This window comes from Halyomorpha halys, unplaced genomic scaffold, assembly GCF_000696795.3.
Source record: "Halyomorpha halys isolate HHAL.00 unplaced genomic scaffold, Hhal_1.1 Scaffold1243.1, whole genome shotgun sequence".
Classification (NCBI taxonomy): Eukaryota; Metazoa; Arthropoda; class Insecta; order Hemiptera; family Pentatomidae; genus Halyomorpha; species Halyomorpha halys.
The window spans coordinates 66,716-84,006 of record NW_027114799.1 but is presented as its reverse complement, the minus strand read 5'-3'; the positions used below and the strand labels follow the sequence as shown (position 1 = coordinate 84,006).

The 17,291-nt window shown below is 30.8% G+C and overlaps 1 protein-coding gene across 1 annotated transcript; it reads right to left on the bottom strand.

Annotated features, from left to right (window-relative positions):
• Positions 1-13,511: 13,511 nt before the first annotated feature.
• Positions 13,512-17,023, bottom strand: LOC106688964 (uncharacterized). Its single transcript, XM_014433683.3, has 7 exons — positions 16,937-17,023; positions 14,737-14,806; positions 14,596-14,648; positions 14,437-14,472; positions 14,166-14,280; positions 13,808-13,878; positions 13,512-13,687 (listed from the first exon to the last, which is right to left on the bottom strand). Exons 1-7 carry the CDS (start codon positions 16,988-16,990, stop codon positions 13,661-13,663), a joined length of 426 nt encoding a protein of 141 aa, XP_014289169.1. The 5' UTR covers positions 16,991-17,023; the 3' UTR covers positions 13,512-13,660.
• Positions 17,024-17,291: the final 268 nt, after the last annotated feature.

Sequence of the window (17,291 nt, the reverse complement as noted above, 5' to 3'; positions counted from 1 at the left end):
AAAAAAAAAAAAAAAAATCTTTTCAGAGAAATCCTTAAATTATGGACAAGAACAATTAGTGTTATAGATAAATTTTCAAACACATGATGGATCGTTTTATCTGGTTCTATTATTTTATTGATTAGTCCCACCACAGTTATTAAAAATTATGAAACTTTAGTGCGTGTTCGTGTGAAACGAAAAAGATATATATGTAACGATAATTACGTTCTTTATTCTTCTATAGAACAATATTTACACTTCATATATTACAAAACATTTATAATTTTCAGATAACAACACACGTTCTTTTTTAATTAAATAATTGTAATTGATCATATGGCGAGAGGTTTCAAATGGGTTTGCCACTAAAACAAATGTAAAATAATGTAACTTTAAATGAATTATAATTAAAAATATATTTAAAAGAAATATACTAAAGATATAGAAATGTTAATAAGAATTTCGACAGTGGCAAACCCATTTCAAATACTCTCTTTGCAAACGTCAACTATTGCCGCTGAAGACGTTAATCATGCCACCACAAAACTATTGAAAGCTCATAAAAAACATTTAGTCTTAATTCATTTTATCGAACATAAACATGATGTATTTATTTTTTATAGAATGAAAAGTTTTAAAGATCTATAATGAGGCAAATGACGAATCTTTAACTCTAGAATGGTAGTTTATTACTTAGTCACATACTGCTATCCATGAGTAAATTTTAATCACATAGAGATGTAAAGAACACGTTAACTGCATAAAATCATTATATGAGCCAGCATCATAATTAATTTCATATAATAATTTCATTTTGGAACATGATTATAGTTATGATACTGAACTGAAAAAGAGAGTGGGAAAAGTAGATCCAATGGGGTGGGTGTTTACTACTGTCAACCTAATACAGTAAACATATGTAATAGAAGGCAAATGGATAATATAATTAAACCCACCATGTTGATTTCAACGATATGAACCAACCAACAGTAGGTACACAGTGATAGGTTGGTATTTCCCTTTCATTTTTCTAGCTAGTGAATTTCAGATCACGGTATTTTACTCATCTTGAAGGGGAATCACAAGACCTCTGTAATCACAGTACAATTTCAAGAAGAATAGGTGTCAAAACTTCACTTTTAGGCGGTTAGTAAATTTTTTGAAGTACAGAATATTTCAATTTGTCTTGTTCTGTAGCACATGTTCACAGTGCTAGATTGACAATAGTGACCAACCACAGCATTGGACTAACTTTTCCCACTCTCTTTTTCAGATCAGTATCATAATTATAATTCAGTCAATTTTCATATCCCAAAATGAAATCATTGAAATGAAATGAAAGAAATAATTTTATTCTGGGACATCATTCTGGTGTCCCCTAAGAATAAATACATGGTTTATATATAATTATTTTTGTCTGGTAAGCATTTAAAAGTTTCCAGTAAGCAAAATGAAATTACATTGAGATATTGGCTTAACTACTATTCATAATGTAAATCAATATATGCTTAACTATGTTGTTTACAATGATGCGGAGGTTTGGTTATGCAATAAGTGAAGGAATAGGTGTTGTTTAAAGGAAAGAATGGATGAGGATTGGCAAATAGAGAGGAGGAGAGAATTCCAGAAGGAGGTTGCACATATGACGAAGGATTTTCTGAAGAAGGCGGTTCTATAGGAGGGCATATACAAATCAGTCAGTTGGGATCTGGTGTTTAATGAATGGATGGATGAACGAAGAGTGAGGAGATCAAGGTAGGTTTTTTATTTTAAGAACTTGTAATATGAAAACACCAAGGAGGAATTGCGTTCGGGAGGTTGGATAGAGCCACCCCAACTCGGTATACCAGTGGGAGACTTGAGAGCTTTTTGCTCAAGAAAATTATTAATTTCAGAGTGGACTAATCTTTCTAGTGGCCAAATTGGATAAAATGGATATAAGCCGAAAGTCGGAAACTGAAGAAGGAGAAGGTATTTTGTTCAATGATTAGATCAGGACTTTCTTCCAGGCTTTAGGAAAAATGGAATTTTGAAGGGAGAAGTTATATATGTGCAGAAAGCCAGGAAGAATGGTGGGGAGACAAAGTTTGATGATCTTTACAGGAATATGGTCTGGGCCTTTCGTTTAGTAGTCTTTAGTTCTGGACTTAAAGGTGGAATAGTGCTCTGAAATTCTGGTGCGTCTGTAGCATCTTCTGGTCGCATCTCATCTTCTCATTAAATCTCTTATTTCTGAGTTGATCCAGAGAGCCAGAGAGCGTTTGAAGGTAGGGGTTTTTAGATGAGCGTGTTGGTTTAGGAATTTGACCTTATCCTCAATGGATAAAAGTGAATAGATAAGTTCTAAGGAGAGGGAAAGTTCATCAAGATAAGGACCGATGTTTTCTATGGTTAAGGAATCAATGTTTCGCCTAATTATTTTCTTTGGTGTAAGTCTGGGAGTGGGAATATCATAAGAAATTTTGATGAGGTCACGGGAAGAAAGGAAAGACATAGGAATTTTGGAGGAGGATAAAAGGTTCTGTAGATAATCAATGATAAATACATCAAGCCAGTTATCGGTGGACTAGGTATGATGTCTGGATTAGTAGGGAACGATCTAAAGATCTGGAAAGAAAATTAGGTCCATTAGGTATTATCGATCGGGAGAGTCTGTGAGCACGTTGGTGTCGAGATGGCCTGCGATTATTACATATTAAAAGAGAGAAATATATGAAGGGAAGGATGATTCAAATGCATCATCAAAATGGACTTGAGGTAAATAACAATTTAGAGGAGGGAAAAGAAGCTTGAAGTACGGTCCATTCAGTCATGTTGAAGGAGAGTATAGTTGGGGAGGGAGATAGAGGAAGTTGGGATACTGGGCTTAAACCACATTTCTGAGACAGCAATGATATGACAAAAATTTTGAAGAAAATAGTCTAGGAATTCATCATAATGTAAGGAAAGGGATTTGGAGTTAACATGGCAAGATGTTAGGATACTAGTCATGTAGGACTAAAGGAGAGAATGTTAAACATCAAGGGAGGGGATACATTTACTGTTTTCCTATTTGAATACAATAAAATAATTAATAAACTACTAATGGAGAATCGTCTCAAAATATCTACAGAAATGAAAAGCATAAAAATATAAATCTTAAAATTCAATGAAGAATAAATAATAATATATAATAAAGAAAAAGATAAATTGCTTATAGAATAACAGATAATTATGGGTATATAAAAGTTAAAAATAAAATAGGAATCTCTTAATAAAGTGAAAAATAACACATTGTACTCCTTGCAAGAAAAAATAAATAAATAGAATAAAATGTATATGTAGGCATATTTTATATAAAATATGAATAATTGAGAAAAAATGGGAGATAGAAATAATAATATGAATCTCTATATAATAAAAAAAATAAAATACATAAAATCTTGCAAAAAAACAATAAAATGAATAAGAAGGTATGCTCTATGTTAAATAAGCAAACTATTTGAAAAATTAAAATTAAAACAATAATGAAATTCTGTATATAAAATGAAAAAAAGGAAACAATAATCCTTACAGAAGAAAAATTAAATGAAATACTTTTTACAGTCATTGGATGGCTTTGATGTCTTCAATTTGTTTATTATAATTGCTGGCTGGCTATCTTCGTGTCGGCAATGAACCAGCTCCCTAGGGAACCAGGCATACTTAACTTTGCCAGCAGTCTTCTTCTGCCTTGTCTGCCAGTAAAGATTTTGGTTGGCAAGGGTCATCTCCTCGCTGACATAGACCAAGGGAATGTGAGAGCTGGGCCTGTTTCACATGATTAAGCCTGATTTCCATAGTTTTAATTTGTGTTTTTAAATTATTTTTTTCCAATTATTCTCGATTAGCTCGTCCTGTTTATAAATTATTATATGAAATGAATTCATAAACTTTTTAGATATGCTTAAAACTAGATGCTGACAAATATAGTGATTTTAACATGTTCTTTACATCCCTATCTGACTAGAATTTACTAATGGACAGCAATATGTGTCTATGCAATAGCAATACCACTCTAGGGATAAAGATTTATCATATGCCTCATTATAAATGTTTCAAATTTTTTATTCTATCAGAGATAAACATATCATTTTTATTTTTGATGAGATGAGTTAAGATCAATTATGAAAAGTTGTTTATAAGCTATCAGCAGTATCATCATTATTAATAACTGTGATGGAAGGAACCAATATAATGTTAGAACTGGATTAAAACAACTCATCATCCATTTAGAAAATAAGATAAGAATTATCTATAATATTAATTGTTGTTATTCTAAAATTAATGAATTAATTTGGAAAATCAGATAATAAGAATTATCAATGATATGAATCGTTGTTATCTTATGATTACTGGATTTATCTGAAAAGAAAGGATTGAAATAATAGTGGAAAAATTGCATTACCAGACATCATCTTCTCTCAATGGCCATTATTTTCTAGTAAGGGATACAAGTTTACAATGTAAAAAGCGGAATATACACTCAGGGACAAAATAAAAAAAAGGACACTCATTAATTTTTTGTTTATTTAATATAATTTGTATTTTTTTCACATAATAATAGTATTTTCATAATTATTTTAAAGTAACAACTCATATAGTACTTTAAAAAAATGTAAATAAAGTTGCAAAAGAGGAATTCCATGAGTTTTATGTTTGGAAACAAATTCGTGAAAATAGCTCATTTAAAATTCAAATTAATTAAATGATAAAAAAAAAAAATTAAGCTATAATTCTCAACGGGTTAGCTCTTCATGCCGGGTATTTCCTCCTATGGCCTTGTGGAGGGCCTCAAGTTTCCTTAGCATTGAGTAAATGAGCATCTGGATTTGATCTTGTGAAACAGTCCCACTCTTCAACAAGCACAGCTTGAAGCTGTTCGACATTTTTAAGAGGTGGAAACAATGTCTAATGCGTCTCTTTAACATATCCCATAAGTGTTCTATGGGATTCATGTCAGGAGAATGTGCTGGCCAACTCATTGTAGTAATCCTTACTTTCAGCAAGAATAGGGTGTGCTAAATGCGGTTGAGCATTATCTTGCATTCACACAATATTGTCCACAATAAGTAGAGCTAATGGGACCATATTTTTCATAACAACTTCTTCTATGTACCTTAGTGTAGTTAATGGTCCATTCTATACAACAATCAGTTTGGTACAGGCATTAACATTGACTCCACCCCATACTATTACTGATTATCTTTAAAAAGGATATGACTTGCACATGGTACATGGAGCAGAGGGATATTCACATCTCCACACACAGTCTTGATCATCTGATTGCTGTAAACCAAACCAATTTTTATGTACCAATCGTTACAGACAACCTCATAAAGTGGGAGACAACCTCATAAAGTGGGTACCCTTAATTGGGTAAAAATCTTGGGGTCAAGCATGATTCTGACCAAATCACCTCCTTGTACAACTATTGGTCTAGTAACAGTACTTCCTAACAAAATACTCCTGACCCTTTATGGGTTGCAGCGATACAGATTTTAATTTTCCTCAGAAGTTTGTGTATAGCTGAACATTTTTTATATCTTTTAAAGTATTTCTTTGTTAAATTAACTTCCTGATTAAAACAATGATTTTTTCTTCCTAGAATTACCTATAAAAATTTTTCTTTTTTGTACCTATGTGTATGAAGTATGCCCTCAACTTAAATTGCCGGAACACACTTCATTTTTGGTTTGCTGGTTGGTTAAAGTGGACTGTATAAATGAAAAAATGAACATGGTTAAATGAGAAATAATTCTATTGTTTATGTTACAATGGTGTGGTGGGTGGCCGAAAGGAAACATTAAGATTAAATGGTTAGTAAAATTTTGAATACTGGGCTATGGAATTGTAGATATAAAATTGAGGTGGTTGATGATGATGGTCAAGTGGTGGTGCATGTTAATTATTGGTATGTGGACTTACTCCATGGTTCTTTCCTCCCTCTGCATCTTTAAGCCCCTCTCCTCTCTACTGCAGGGAACAACTCCAAGAGTTTTACTCACTCATGGGGGATTCCTGATGTCAGAGACAAAGAAATGATGAACTCTTCTCAAGACAAGATGGCTTCACTCTCACTTTTTTCGCTTGCTTCACTTGCTACCAAGCGTTGGAGGAGGTGAGATTTGGCTGCTGGCCACTTGGGGCGCTACTATATCTTGTAGGCTATTATGCCATGATGTTTGATTGATGTTTGGTGCCCCCTCCACTTCAACCTTTCGGTTGCCGTAGGTTAACCGGAACACTATGAATGAAAATTAACCAAAAATAAATAAATGAGATAATATGAAAATTATATTGTTGTGGTATGTTATTTACTTGTGGTCAGCAAGAAAAGATACTTAGATTATTGTAGGAACAGGAGATGCACAGAGAAATTTGGTACAACTCCCCACATGAAAAGCATCCTGACCTGCTGAGTTTAATAGTGGCAGATGGCAGCAGATTAAGATGCTTCTCATGTGGCCAGATGTACTTGCCTCATCCAGTGAGGTGGTACAATATTTATTTTTTAATGTTTCATTTGAACAGACTCCTAATATTTTTATCAGGAGGTATATTCTACAAAAAAAAAAAAATTAAAAACTATTGTGATGGAATTTTATAAACTTAACCTCTATTATGTAGTTAGGACATCACCAAGTAGATCAGCTAATAACTCGATATAAAGTTTGATCAAAATTGGATTGATTATTATTATTTATACTCTACTTAAAAATAATGTAGTGTCTTACTGACCAAAAAAGTCACAACTGACTGTATTTCTAATAAGTAAACCATTTACTGAGAAAAAATATACTGCATTTAAAAACTAAGCAAGCCAGTATAACTGACTGACAAAAAAATAGGTTGTGAACCCTAAATATGATAAACATTTACTGATTTTTCTTAAAAGTATATTTTTAAAAAATATTTGGCATGTTTTTAATTTTAGAGCAATATTTCTAATCATTTGATTAAAAAATTAATAACTATTATATGATTGCTTTAATTATGTCCAATTCCCAACCATAGGAACATTTGTCTATAATCCAAAATTGATTTATAATTAAGGGGGAATGCAGTAGCCATAGTTAAAGCGCGTGGCTACTAACTCTAAAGGTGGATCCACATGTTGGCTGCTGGCCACGAATCGGAGGCTTGTACAAATGCTCGGTAAACAAAGAGCGGACCATCCACATGTCAGTGTTATTCAGAAAGGCAACCATGGTGAACGTACAAGAGGTTTCAGCTGTTGCACTGGGATTATATTATTTTTATTACAAAAAAGAAAATGAAAGGAAATTAAATATAAATAAATAAGATTAAATATAAAACTTATCATAAAAAGTACCAACAAACATCTTTAATCTCCTAAGAGCTCTCAGTTGCAACTAGACAAAGAACAGTGGTAGAGATGCTACATGAGCGCTCTCACGAACCTCTTTGATCTGTATCCAAAAAACCGACTCTCAACAGATCGGCAACGAGCTTAGGCCAACTCGTACAAGCCACCCATCCACATGCTCGTGCATGTCTTCGTTTGCCATGGCTTGGCCAACATGTAGAGGCCCCTTAAGAACCCGAGTTCGAATCTAGCTGAGCAGAAAATTATTTTCTGTTACTCTGTAGTCATGAGTCAACTCCTGTGAGTTCTGGAGCTCTCCTGGGGTCCACCCAGCCTCTTAAATTGGGGACCTTTAATCGGGTAAAAATCTGGCGGTTCGAGCGTGATTCTGACCAAATCACCTCCTTGCACAACTTTTGGTATAGTAACAATACTTCTTTAGTAAGTACTGAACCCCTGACATACAACATGGGTTGTAGTGGTACAAATTTTAAATTTTTAAATTAATAATACAAATTTCATTTTAATTAATAATGATTTCAATTTTGATGTTTCAGATTTTTGATTTTTAACCATTTTCAAACTTATATTATATTTAAACACTTTAGTCTACAATTATCTTAGATATACTATTGGATATATCCATTGAAATTTAGAATATTTTTCATTTTAACCATATTGGACCAGTATGGCCAAAAAATCCAATCAGTGAAAATACATCCTAAAAATTTATAATAGAATATATATTTAAAACAATGTTTATTTATTATTAAAATTAGATAAAAATGAGGTTATATAAAGAGAAAATTAATTTATGTATGTTGCACTACAAATGTACATTGTAATTTCTTATTCAATATTCTATTACTTTTTTCACATTATCCATTATTAAATAAAACATATCACCTCACTTAAATTATCCTTAAAGAAATGAAAAAACTACTTAGGCACTCTATGTGGCAAACAACTTTTAAACTATGAAATTCCCAATTTGGGGGCATGAACTTATAAATTTTCTAAATCTATCCATTCACATTGTTCAAAATAGAGCAAAAACTGATACTAAATATTAATATCATTTGTACCATACTGGGTTATTCCATTTAAAGTAGTATAGCACTGGTTGCTCGACTACATCACAAAACATTTGTAATTTCTAGGTGTATTTTTTGATGTTGTGCATACATATACATATAAAAATGTGTCTGATTCAGAAAAATATTTTATAAGAAATACAGACAGATTAGAGACCATTTCATTATTTCATAATTTCTCTGTTACTCAGTCCATGTTTAAATTAAAAAATATTCATTATTTTGTAGAGCTATTGAATATATTTGAGAAATTATGAAACTATGTATTGGCAAAATAATATGCTGCTTGTTCAGGCAATAAAGTCATTAACTTGACCAGTATGTTTCACTATTCTTAATTTTCGTTTTCACTACACTATTTAATTTTTAAGTCGACTTACTGTGACTAAGCAAAGGCTATCAATAAAAATATGTTCATAAATTAGATTTATATAATATTTTCATTGAAAAATTACCTGTTGTCTTAAAATAAAATTGCTTACTGAGGCTTGGGACAAAATCTTGGATGGGTAGGACCCTATTGTCTCATTGACGGAGGGAGAGGAGGCTTATATTGAAAAACAGTTTTTGCATTGATAAATTTCATAAATTTTTGAGAAAACAAAATTTAAAAAAACAACAGTAAATAATATTTTTTTAGCAAGCCTCTAGGGCCTCCTGGATCAACAATACTCAAATTAAATTTTTTAAAAAAAAGGACTAAGGTTCTTCTTATTTAGAATAAAGCAGACTGAAGGATTTACATCATAGAATTATTGTACATTTTGTTATATAGAGGGATATTTTCCCTTCTAATTGGTGTCCATTACTCAACAACCATCACAAAATTCTTGTAATCTCAAAGCGATTCAAGAACATGTGCCATTGATTGGTGCTAAAATGAAAATTTACTTTTGTTTTATAGTTAACAAATGGCAATTTTCCTAAACAAAAACCTTATTTGTATTTATCTTGGTAACATTTATTAAACCAGAATATAAAATCTGATGATATTTGTTGAGGAATTGATGAGTCTGACCCAGATGTCATAGGAAACAAACATATCAACATTAAAATTTACGTTAAAAATAAAGTTAGTTATCCATTAGATTACGATAGTTAGCCCATCCTACAAATTATAACCCAATATTAATATTTTTGATAGGTAAAAGAAGTTGAAACTGATAAAGTTTCAATAATAATTTAATATTAAAAAATTTACTATCTCAAGAAGTTTTTTTTATTGAGAGCTTGAAATAAATGAAATTAAAAACTTATGGTTAATTGCTTACACAAATAACACTTCCGTAATTACTATTCTGGGTCCAATTGTTCAACTTAATCAACTCAAAATGAGAATCATTACCCCAATAATTAATTGAATCCATTGTTCTAGGAAGGAAATTGTCTGTTTACTAATGTCTAATGTTAACTATGCTGAAGGTTATGATGCAATTCCACTTTACTTTCCAGAACATTTTCTCACATGATAATGCATATCTGTCCAAAATTCTCTATCTTTTTGTTTCTGTTTTTAAAGCATGATTGTTAGTACATTTTGAATTTTCAGAAAAGAAATAAAGAAAAATAATTTTGTTTCTTGATAATGGAGGGCTTTTTCAACCTCTGGGTCTTGCAGACTACTTATGCCCTGATGTGCTGATCGGTTTAATTTATCTTTTATTATCATTTCCCACATTGTATATACGTGTAGTTTAACCCAGTAATTTGATACACCACCCTTGCATTTTTTTTTTTTATTTCATTTTTATCTTTCATGTTTACATATAAATTATTGATTTTATTCTCATGTTTGTATCCAAATTTATAGTCATGCACACCTAAGTTTTTTAATTTCTATTTAAACTTTCTGGTAATTTATTTAGGTCGGCACATTTTTATGTTCAAAATAATTAATTGATGTTCGGCACTTTTATGTTTCTTACGACTAAGTAAACCCTCCTTTTTAACTTAAAATTATAGAGTAATAACAAAAGAACTATCCTAGTTTTATTCTGTATCTTTATGTTTCACATTTTTGTAAAATTTTTGAGTATAATAAAAAAACTGCATTATTACAACACCATATGAGAAAATGGTATAATTTTGATTTTCAAACATTAAAATACAGTATAAAAAAAAACATTTTGAAGCAATAACAATAACTGAAAATCAAAATAATAAAATAAATTAACAAATTTGAAACTACACTTCCGTTTTGAAAACAAAAAACAGGTAAATAGAAAATCAAATAGAGTGCTCCCAAAAGCCTCATTATGTAATGATTAATAAACTAGTTTTTTTTTTTATGGAAACTAAGAAATAAATGATTGACTGTATTATTTCAAATTATAAAGAATATGGTTGGGGGGTGTTATATAATAGTTATAACTATCTTTTGTTTTCTTTTGACTGCACCTCTGACCACCTTCATAATTTAAAAATAAGGTAATTTTAGATTTGATTTTAATTTAATTTAAAAAAAAAAGAATTTTGTCCCAATATGATCGAAAAACTTCTTAATTTAAATAATTGTCTACTGTAATGTAGTTTTTCTAAAAATAAATCGTTTGTAAAGTAATAATTAAAAAACAGCTGAGAATGAGCAGAACTTTAGATAAACAAACTACATTCATTCAAATACATCCAGAAGTTTGAAAATAGATTGTAATATAATTGATTAGTAGATAATGTGGTTCGTAAGGTTTTTCCTTAGTCTTTTAGATTGATATTTAATAATAAAAATCATTAATAAGCTTTTGTTTTTATTTTGTTTGCCTCTTATTTTATTTTATTTTAATAATCCCATGCTATTTCTGCTCTACACTGCTGAAAGCTGAAAAAGGCATCACAACTACCTTTGCTGATGATACAACGATTCTCTCCATAGGAAATGATTACCAAGAAACTGTTGAAAATTAAATAGAGCAATTGCCTGAGTACAAAGATAAACCTCAAAATGGAAAATATAACTGACTGGCTTATATAAGGTCAAATAGTGATAATTTGAGGCCAAGTTAAAATAATAATAACAAAGCTATATAATTAAATTTCTTTTTTGTTTTTTTCTGTGAATAATTAATGTTATAAAACTAAATTACTAATAAGCTCATAATGAGCTTGATTGCGATTTCAATAAATAAAAAAAATCTGTATTACACAAGATCCTACTGGTAGGAAGAGTACAGGAAGATTTTCAACTGTACTGTAACGAAGAAGCAATAGAGGTAGTAGTATCAGATTTTCCCTTCTTTAGACAATCATTGTAATCTCAGAGAAAATGGACTCAGAGATCTTAAACAGGATAAGCAAAGTGAACTCAGTCTATTACCAGATCTGCAATGCTGCGATATTTAGGAAGAGAGAAATAGACAGAAAAGTGAAGCTCCACATCTTTAAGTCAGTTTACTTGCATGTACTCCTATATGGAGCTGAAAGTTGTATATCATCAGATGAACAGGAGAATAGACTGATAATAGCTGCAGATATAAGGTTGTTCAGTAGGACTGTTGGTAGGTCTAGAAGGATCTGCACCCTTAACGACAGAAACTAGGAGTCCTATTGACGAAGGAGGTCCCATAGGCTCTTCAGCTGAAGTGGTTGGACTAGGTCATCAAGATGATTTAAGAAGACCTCAAAGCAGACCAAAGATGTCTTACCTGGATTACATCGACCGTATGTGCAACAGGAGAGGTAAAAATCTCTGCTAAATCAGGAACATAGCAAGAGACCGAGAACAGTGGCTGGCCTGGCTTAACATTCCTCTAGGCTTATAAGGGACTATAATGTGACGAGAAAGAAGAAGAAGTATATTAACAATATTAATTAGTTCTCATAATGGAAATTTTGATTTGGGTGACTGATTTGAGTAATAATTTGATACAATAGCATTGGTATTTCTTTTCTTATCCACCTTGTAATTAATTTGTAATTTTCACATCTGAAAATTTCATTGAATTATTTTTTACTATTTCTTTTGTGATTTTTGTTTTTCTTTCTCACCAACAAATGTTTTTATTAGCTGCATGAAAGCTAATACAAATATTTATGTCCTCAGAATCAAAAAAATGTACATGCATTTTACGTTTTATATAGCAAAAAAAAATTTCGTTCCCTCGCTGTCCGCTTACAATCAAATTTGTGTTCAAGCATTATCGATGGAACTCCAATTTTTTTTCCAATTTTGATGAAGTTTTCAGAGATTGTGCTAGTTGGCACCATATTATTTTTATCAGACTCCACTAATTTTGGTTACGCTTGTGTAACCATTTTTGCTTTGGCACATATATATTTTGAAAACAGCTTGTCTGATTTATATCAAATCTATAGAAAAGTTGGGGGTTAAAAGAAAAAACCAGAGACAATGTTTTTAACAAAAAGATATATAATAAACAGTAAATTTTAAAACTGATTAAAATAAGTTGAGAATACATTATGCCACTATTATTGATAGATTAAAAAAATATCTTTTTTACAATTTATTTTAAAGTTTAATAAGGTAAAAATTAAAGTAATAAATTCGCAAATATATGTACACAAATATACATATGTACTGAGAAATGTATTGGAGATAGCACAGACCCCTGGGATACTCCACAAGTGAGTGGGACCTCTCCTGATACCACTACGCCACTTGAACCCTAATGAACGGTATTGCAGGAATGATCTCAATAGAGTGTATAGCTATTTTGGGAATTGGTATTCCTGCAGTATCTTACATAGCAAACTATGGGACACCGAATCAAACCCTTCCATGCAGTCTATTGAGATCATCATTCTTTATTGTCTTCTTGCTTACTTCCACCTTTACTTTCGCCAGGTTAATTGATTAATTTTATAATTCTAAAAAAAAATTAATCACAGTAAATGGCCAAATCTTTGAGAAGAAATATAATCACAAAGCGAAAAATGAAAATGTAAAATTATTTTTTGTATCTAAAACCTATTGTGCAATTAAAAGAAAGTTAATTCCAAATCATATATGTGTTTGTTAAAAAAAAAAAAAAAATCTATTCCTATGTTATAAAATTTTATTTTGAATTTCAACATACATAGAGCTAAAATTTAAAGTAATCATTGGCATTGGGTATTATGAATGAATTAAAAACTTGTTTGTAGTTAAATACATTTTATTTAACTTAAATGAAATTTAATTAAATATACATAATATTTATTAAATAAATATATTAAAGTCTTATTTTTTGTGACAATATGTCAACTTTAGCTGTGTTTCTAATAGCAATTTGAGTGCTATTTCTTATGAAGGAGGAGGGAAGAAGCTTATCTGAAAAATAATAATAAAAAAACATTATTAAAATGTGAAAAAAAAATTAAGTTAAGCATAAATAAGTTGGCAATAACCTATAACATCTATTATATATATTCTATAAGAAATGTTTCTTACATTCTTTCCGTTCTTGACGAAGCATTCCCTTACGGCCTTTCCTAGAGCACACTTATCCTTACCGGCAGAAACTGGAATAGAAAAAAAGTTATACGGTAATTTTAAGTTTCGATTAGTATGATTATTGCTTCTTAGGATAGATCATAGAAATCAATTGATTAGTAATGAAATTTATAACTCTTAGCGAAATTGATTGCTAAGCAATTATCATAAAAATAATGCTTATTAGCTTATGTATTTTAAATAAACCATATAGATGTATTAAACAAACTACTAGTAATTACTTAATAGTTTATTATTTTAAATTTAACTGCAAATTATATATGTATATAATCATATTAAAATTTGGTTTAATTACCTTCCTTTCCGCAGGTATCAATTACACTGTCAGCGGCCGTCTTTTCAGCCGCGTTAGTAAATCTCTGTGCTGACAGTTTCTTCGCTCCATCCACAACGAATTTGCCATCTTTAATCTAGAGGTATTTTAATAAATGGATTAATTTTTACGAACAAATGATGTAAAATTGTTAACATAATAGTTAGTATTATTAATTTGAGTGTTTTTATTATTATATTACTCATTCAGTGGAAAACAAATTGACCGATAACGTTAGAAAATTTATCCTTACCACGCCAGCACCGGTGTAGATACATTCCAAGTAACACTGAAATAGATCAAAATGTCAATTAGTAAAATTTGTATCGTGTTATAAAGGATTAAGAAATAAAAGTATGTTTTAATAAAACATTGAATAAATTAAAACTGATATATTTGTTTATCTACTTACACTTTCCTCCTGAGTCTTTGGGACGACTACAGCGTATGCTATCTTTGCCTGTTCTGTAAACGAGAAAAAATGTATTTTAAAGATTGGAATATGTTAAGTCGAAAAAAACAAATAAACAAAAAACAAATATTTTGGAACTACCTGCTGACACTTTATTTTCTGCTGCACATTTCTTGGCAATGGCTGAAACCTGTTCCTGTACCGTTGCACCCTGGAATATTTTGAGGATTAATATAAATTATAATAAAATTATTGTTTTTTGTTTTTGTACATTCTGTATTGGGAATCGAAGATCAGAATCCGAGCTCATGACATTTACAATAAAATTCCTAAACTTAAACCCGGTGCACAGAGATATGGAAGGGGTAGAAACCCTGATTTTTAAAGTATACACAAGGTAAAAATTGACTGAGTTTATGAAGTTATTTTTAACTCTTAAGTTTCAAAAGTTTTGGCACTAGTAAAAATTCGGTGATTCTGGATTTTCATTAATTTATGAATGAAATGCCTATTTTCACAACATTAATTTTTCAGATATCGGAAAATATATTTTTGTTTTCTCTTGAGTTCTACATGATTTTCTACGTATGATTTGTTGGAAAAAATTATGGAATAAGTTATTTCTCAAAAATTCTGAACTTTCATTTTCATAGGATATAAGATCTTTGGGCGAAGATGTTACTGAAATAGAAGTGTTCTTTAAATCCTTTTTTAACGATAAATGTAGGGACCACCAGGATTCTGTAGTTCTGGTAATTATCTGGCAAATTTAGTCGTACCTTCTGCCAAGGAAGGCATAATAATAGCGGGACGATCACTATAATTTATTTTTGTTATAATACATTTAAGACATCATATGAGATATATAGATGAGAAGATTATAATGTTTTTTTTTTTTGTGATATTATTACTCTTAAATACTTTGTAGCAGTCATTCAATAGTTTTTGGTTTTTTCCTAAAATACCGATCAAAAAACAAAACACGAATTTCATCACGAAGGCGTTAAAAACCTTTACTAATAAAATTAGCTAAAACATATATACATTTTTGCATTAAATGAGCAAATATATTAATGTTTTGTAGCTTTTAATTTCCTTTACACTGCCTAACTGTTCTATCACACGTTCTAATTCTTGAAGTGAATTTTAGACCATTTTACTTATCCCGTATACACAAAATAATATTATCGTAACAGCTTTAATGATAACTTGGTCTAGATTCACTCTGAAGGCCCGATATTCCATTTAAAAATCACGTTTTTCAGATACTCTTAGCCTTTTCCGATCGCTGCGCTACGTCCTACTAACATTAGACCTGGTTACCAAGAGAAGTTAAACTTTATTTAGGCGAAGGAGGAAGAATACTAGTACAAAACAAAACCTAATTATATTTTTATTATGTATATATATAGATCATTCCCGACTCATAATCATCGAAATAATTCACCATGTTAATACTATTTGAATGCTTAAGAACTCTATCCTAATCTGAACGCGAAATATTAGATTGTGTTTAATTTTCCTTTTTTTTTTTTTCATTCAGATAATATTTTAATGGCCTCTTTATCGGTTTACGATTTGAACTTATTTACTGCATAATAGTCTTAGTAATGCTCGATAAAGGGTTTTTTATTTAAGTGACATATTCGGAAGGGATATTTGGGAATGTTTAAAGCATATTAAATAGTTGCATTAAAAACATATTGAAATTAAATTACATGCTGATGATAATAATATATATTAATAGTAAGATTGCAACTTCCGAAAGAGGTCCTGATTAGGAAACTTGGGTGAAAATGCTGTGAATGAATGAAGCAATTTTTTGTATTTTAATTATAAAATTAAATATTTACAAGGGATATAATAGTTCTTACTGGGTCTTTAAATTTGACAACAATTTATTGTTTATACTCATGGACTTATTATACTTATGGACTTGATATTATGAGATATAGGAGAAAATAAGTATAGGGGTTGACAATGGATAGTGAGGCAAGATCTATTGAACTATTGGCGCATTAGTCAACTATTGGTACTTTAAATGTTTGATGGCGAATAATCTTTGATTTTATAAGGATCCAGTCAGTTATCGCAAGATTGAGCCTAACTACCCCTAACCCAATTCCGAAACGCTATACGCTTCTAAGAATCGAATATTTATTTGTAAGGTTCGTGACCAATGATTCAAATTATTTAGTGTGAAATATATATATATTAATCGGGAAAAGTTTTTTTCTGAGAACCATAGACGGCCCAAGTCGATGGTTCTTAAGAACTTTTATTTCCTTCCTTGAGAACTGAAAAGAAGGAGGCTGTGAACTTATGATCTATGAATATTTACCTGTGCCAGGGCAAGGCAGACTACGAAGAAGATGAAGGAGGAGATGGCTTGCATGTTGGTCTGTGGTTGGTGTCTGCCATCCCGGCCCGGCGGAGCCCCTTATATAGCTGGTCATCTCCCTGCCCTTGGTATACCGGTTCCACTTCTCCACAGCCGTGACTCAGTTCCTCCAGCAGCGCCGTGTAGCCCCACGGGATCTTCGTATTCTTCGGAATCTTCTTCGTAATCTTGTTTTCAATAGTAGGAAGTAGAACTTTGATGATTTTTATTACAAAACAAAAAAAAAAAAGAAAATGTACACATTATTTACATTCTTGGAAGATCGCTGATTTACCGTGTATAATAATAAAAGGGA

Excerpts from the sequence above, each read along its gene's own strand:
- LOC106688964 (XM_014433683.3), bottom strand. The coding sequence starts at position 16,990 with ATGCAAGCCATCTCCTCCTTCATCTTCTTCGTAGTCTGCCTTGCCCTG. Across the intron at positions 14,807-16,936 it reads TCTGCCTTGCCCTGGCACAG|GGTGCAACGGTACAGGAACA; the intron begins GTAAATATTCAT and ends AAAATATTCCAG. Across the intron at positions 13,688-13,807 it reads TCGTCAAGAACGGAAAGAAT|ATAAGCTTCTTCCCTCCTCC; the intron begins GTAAGAAACATT and ends ATTATTTTTCAG.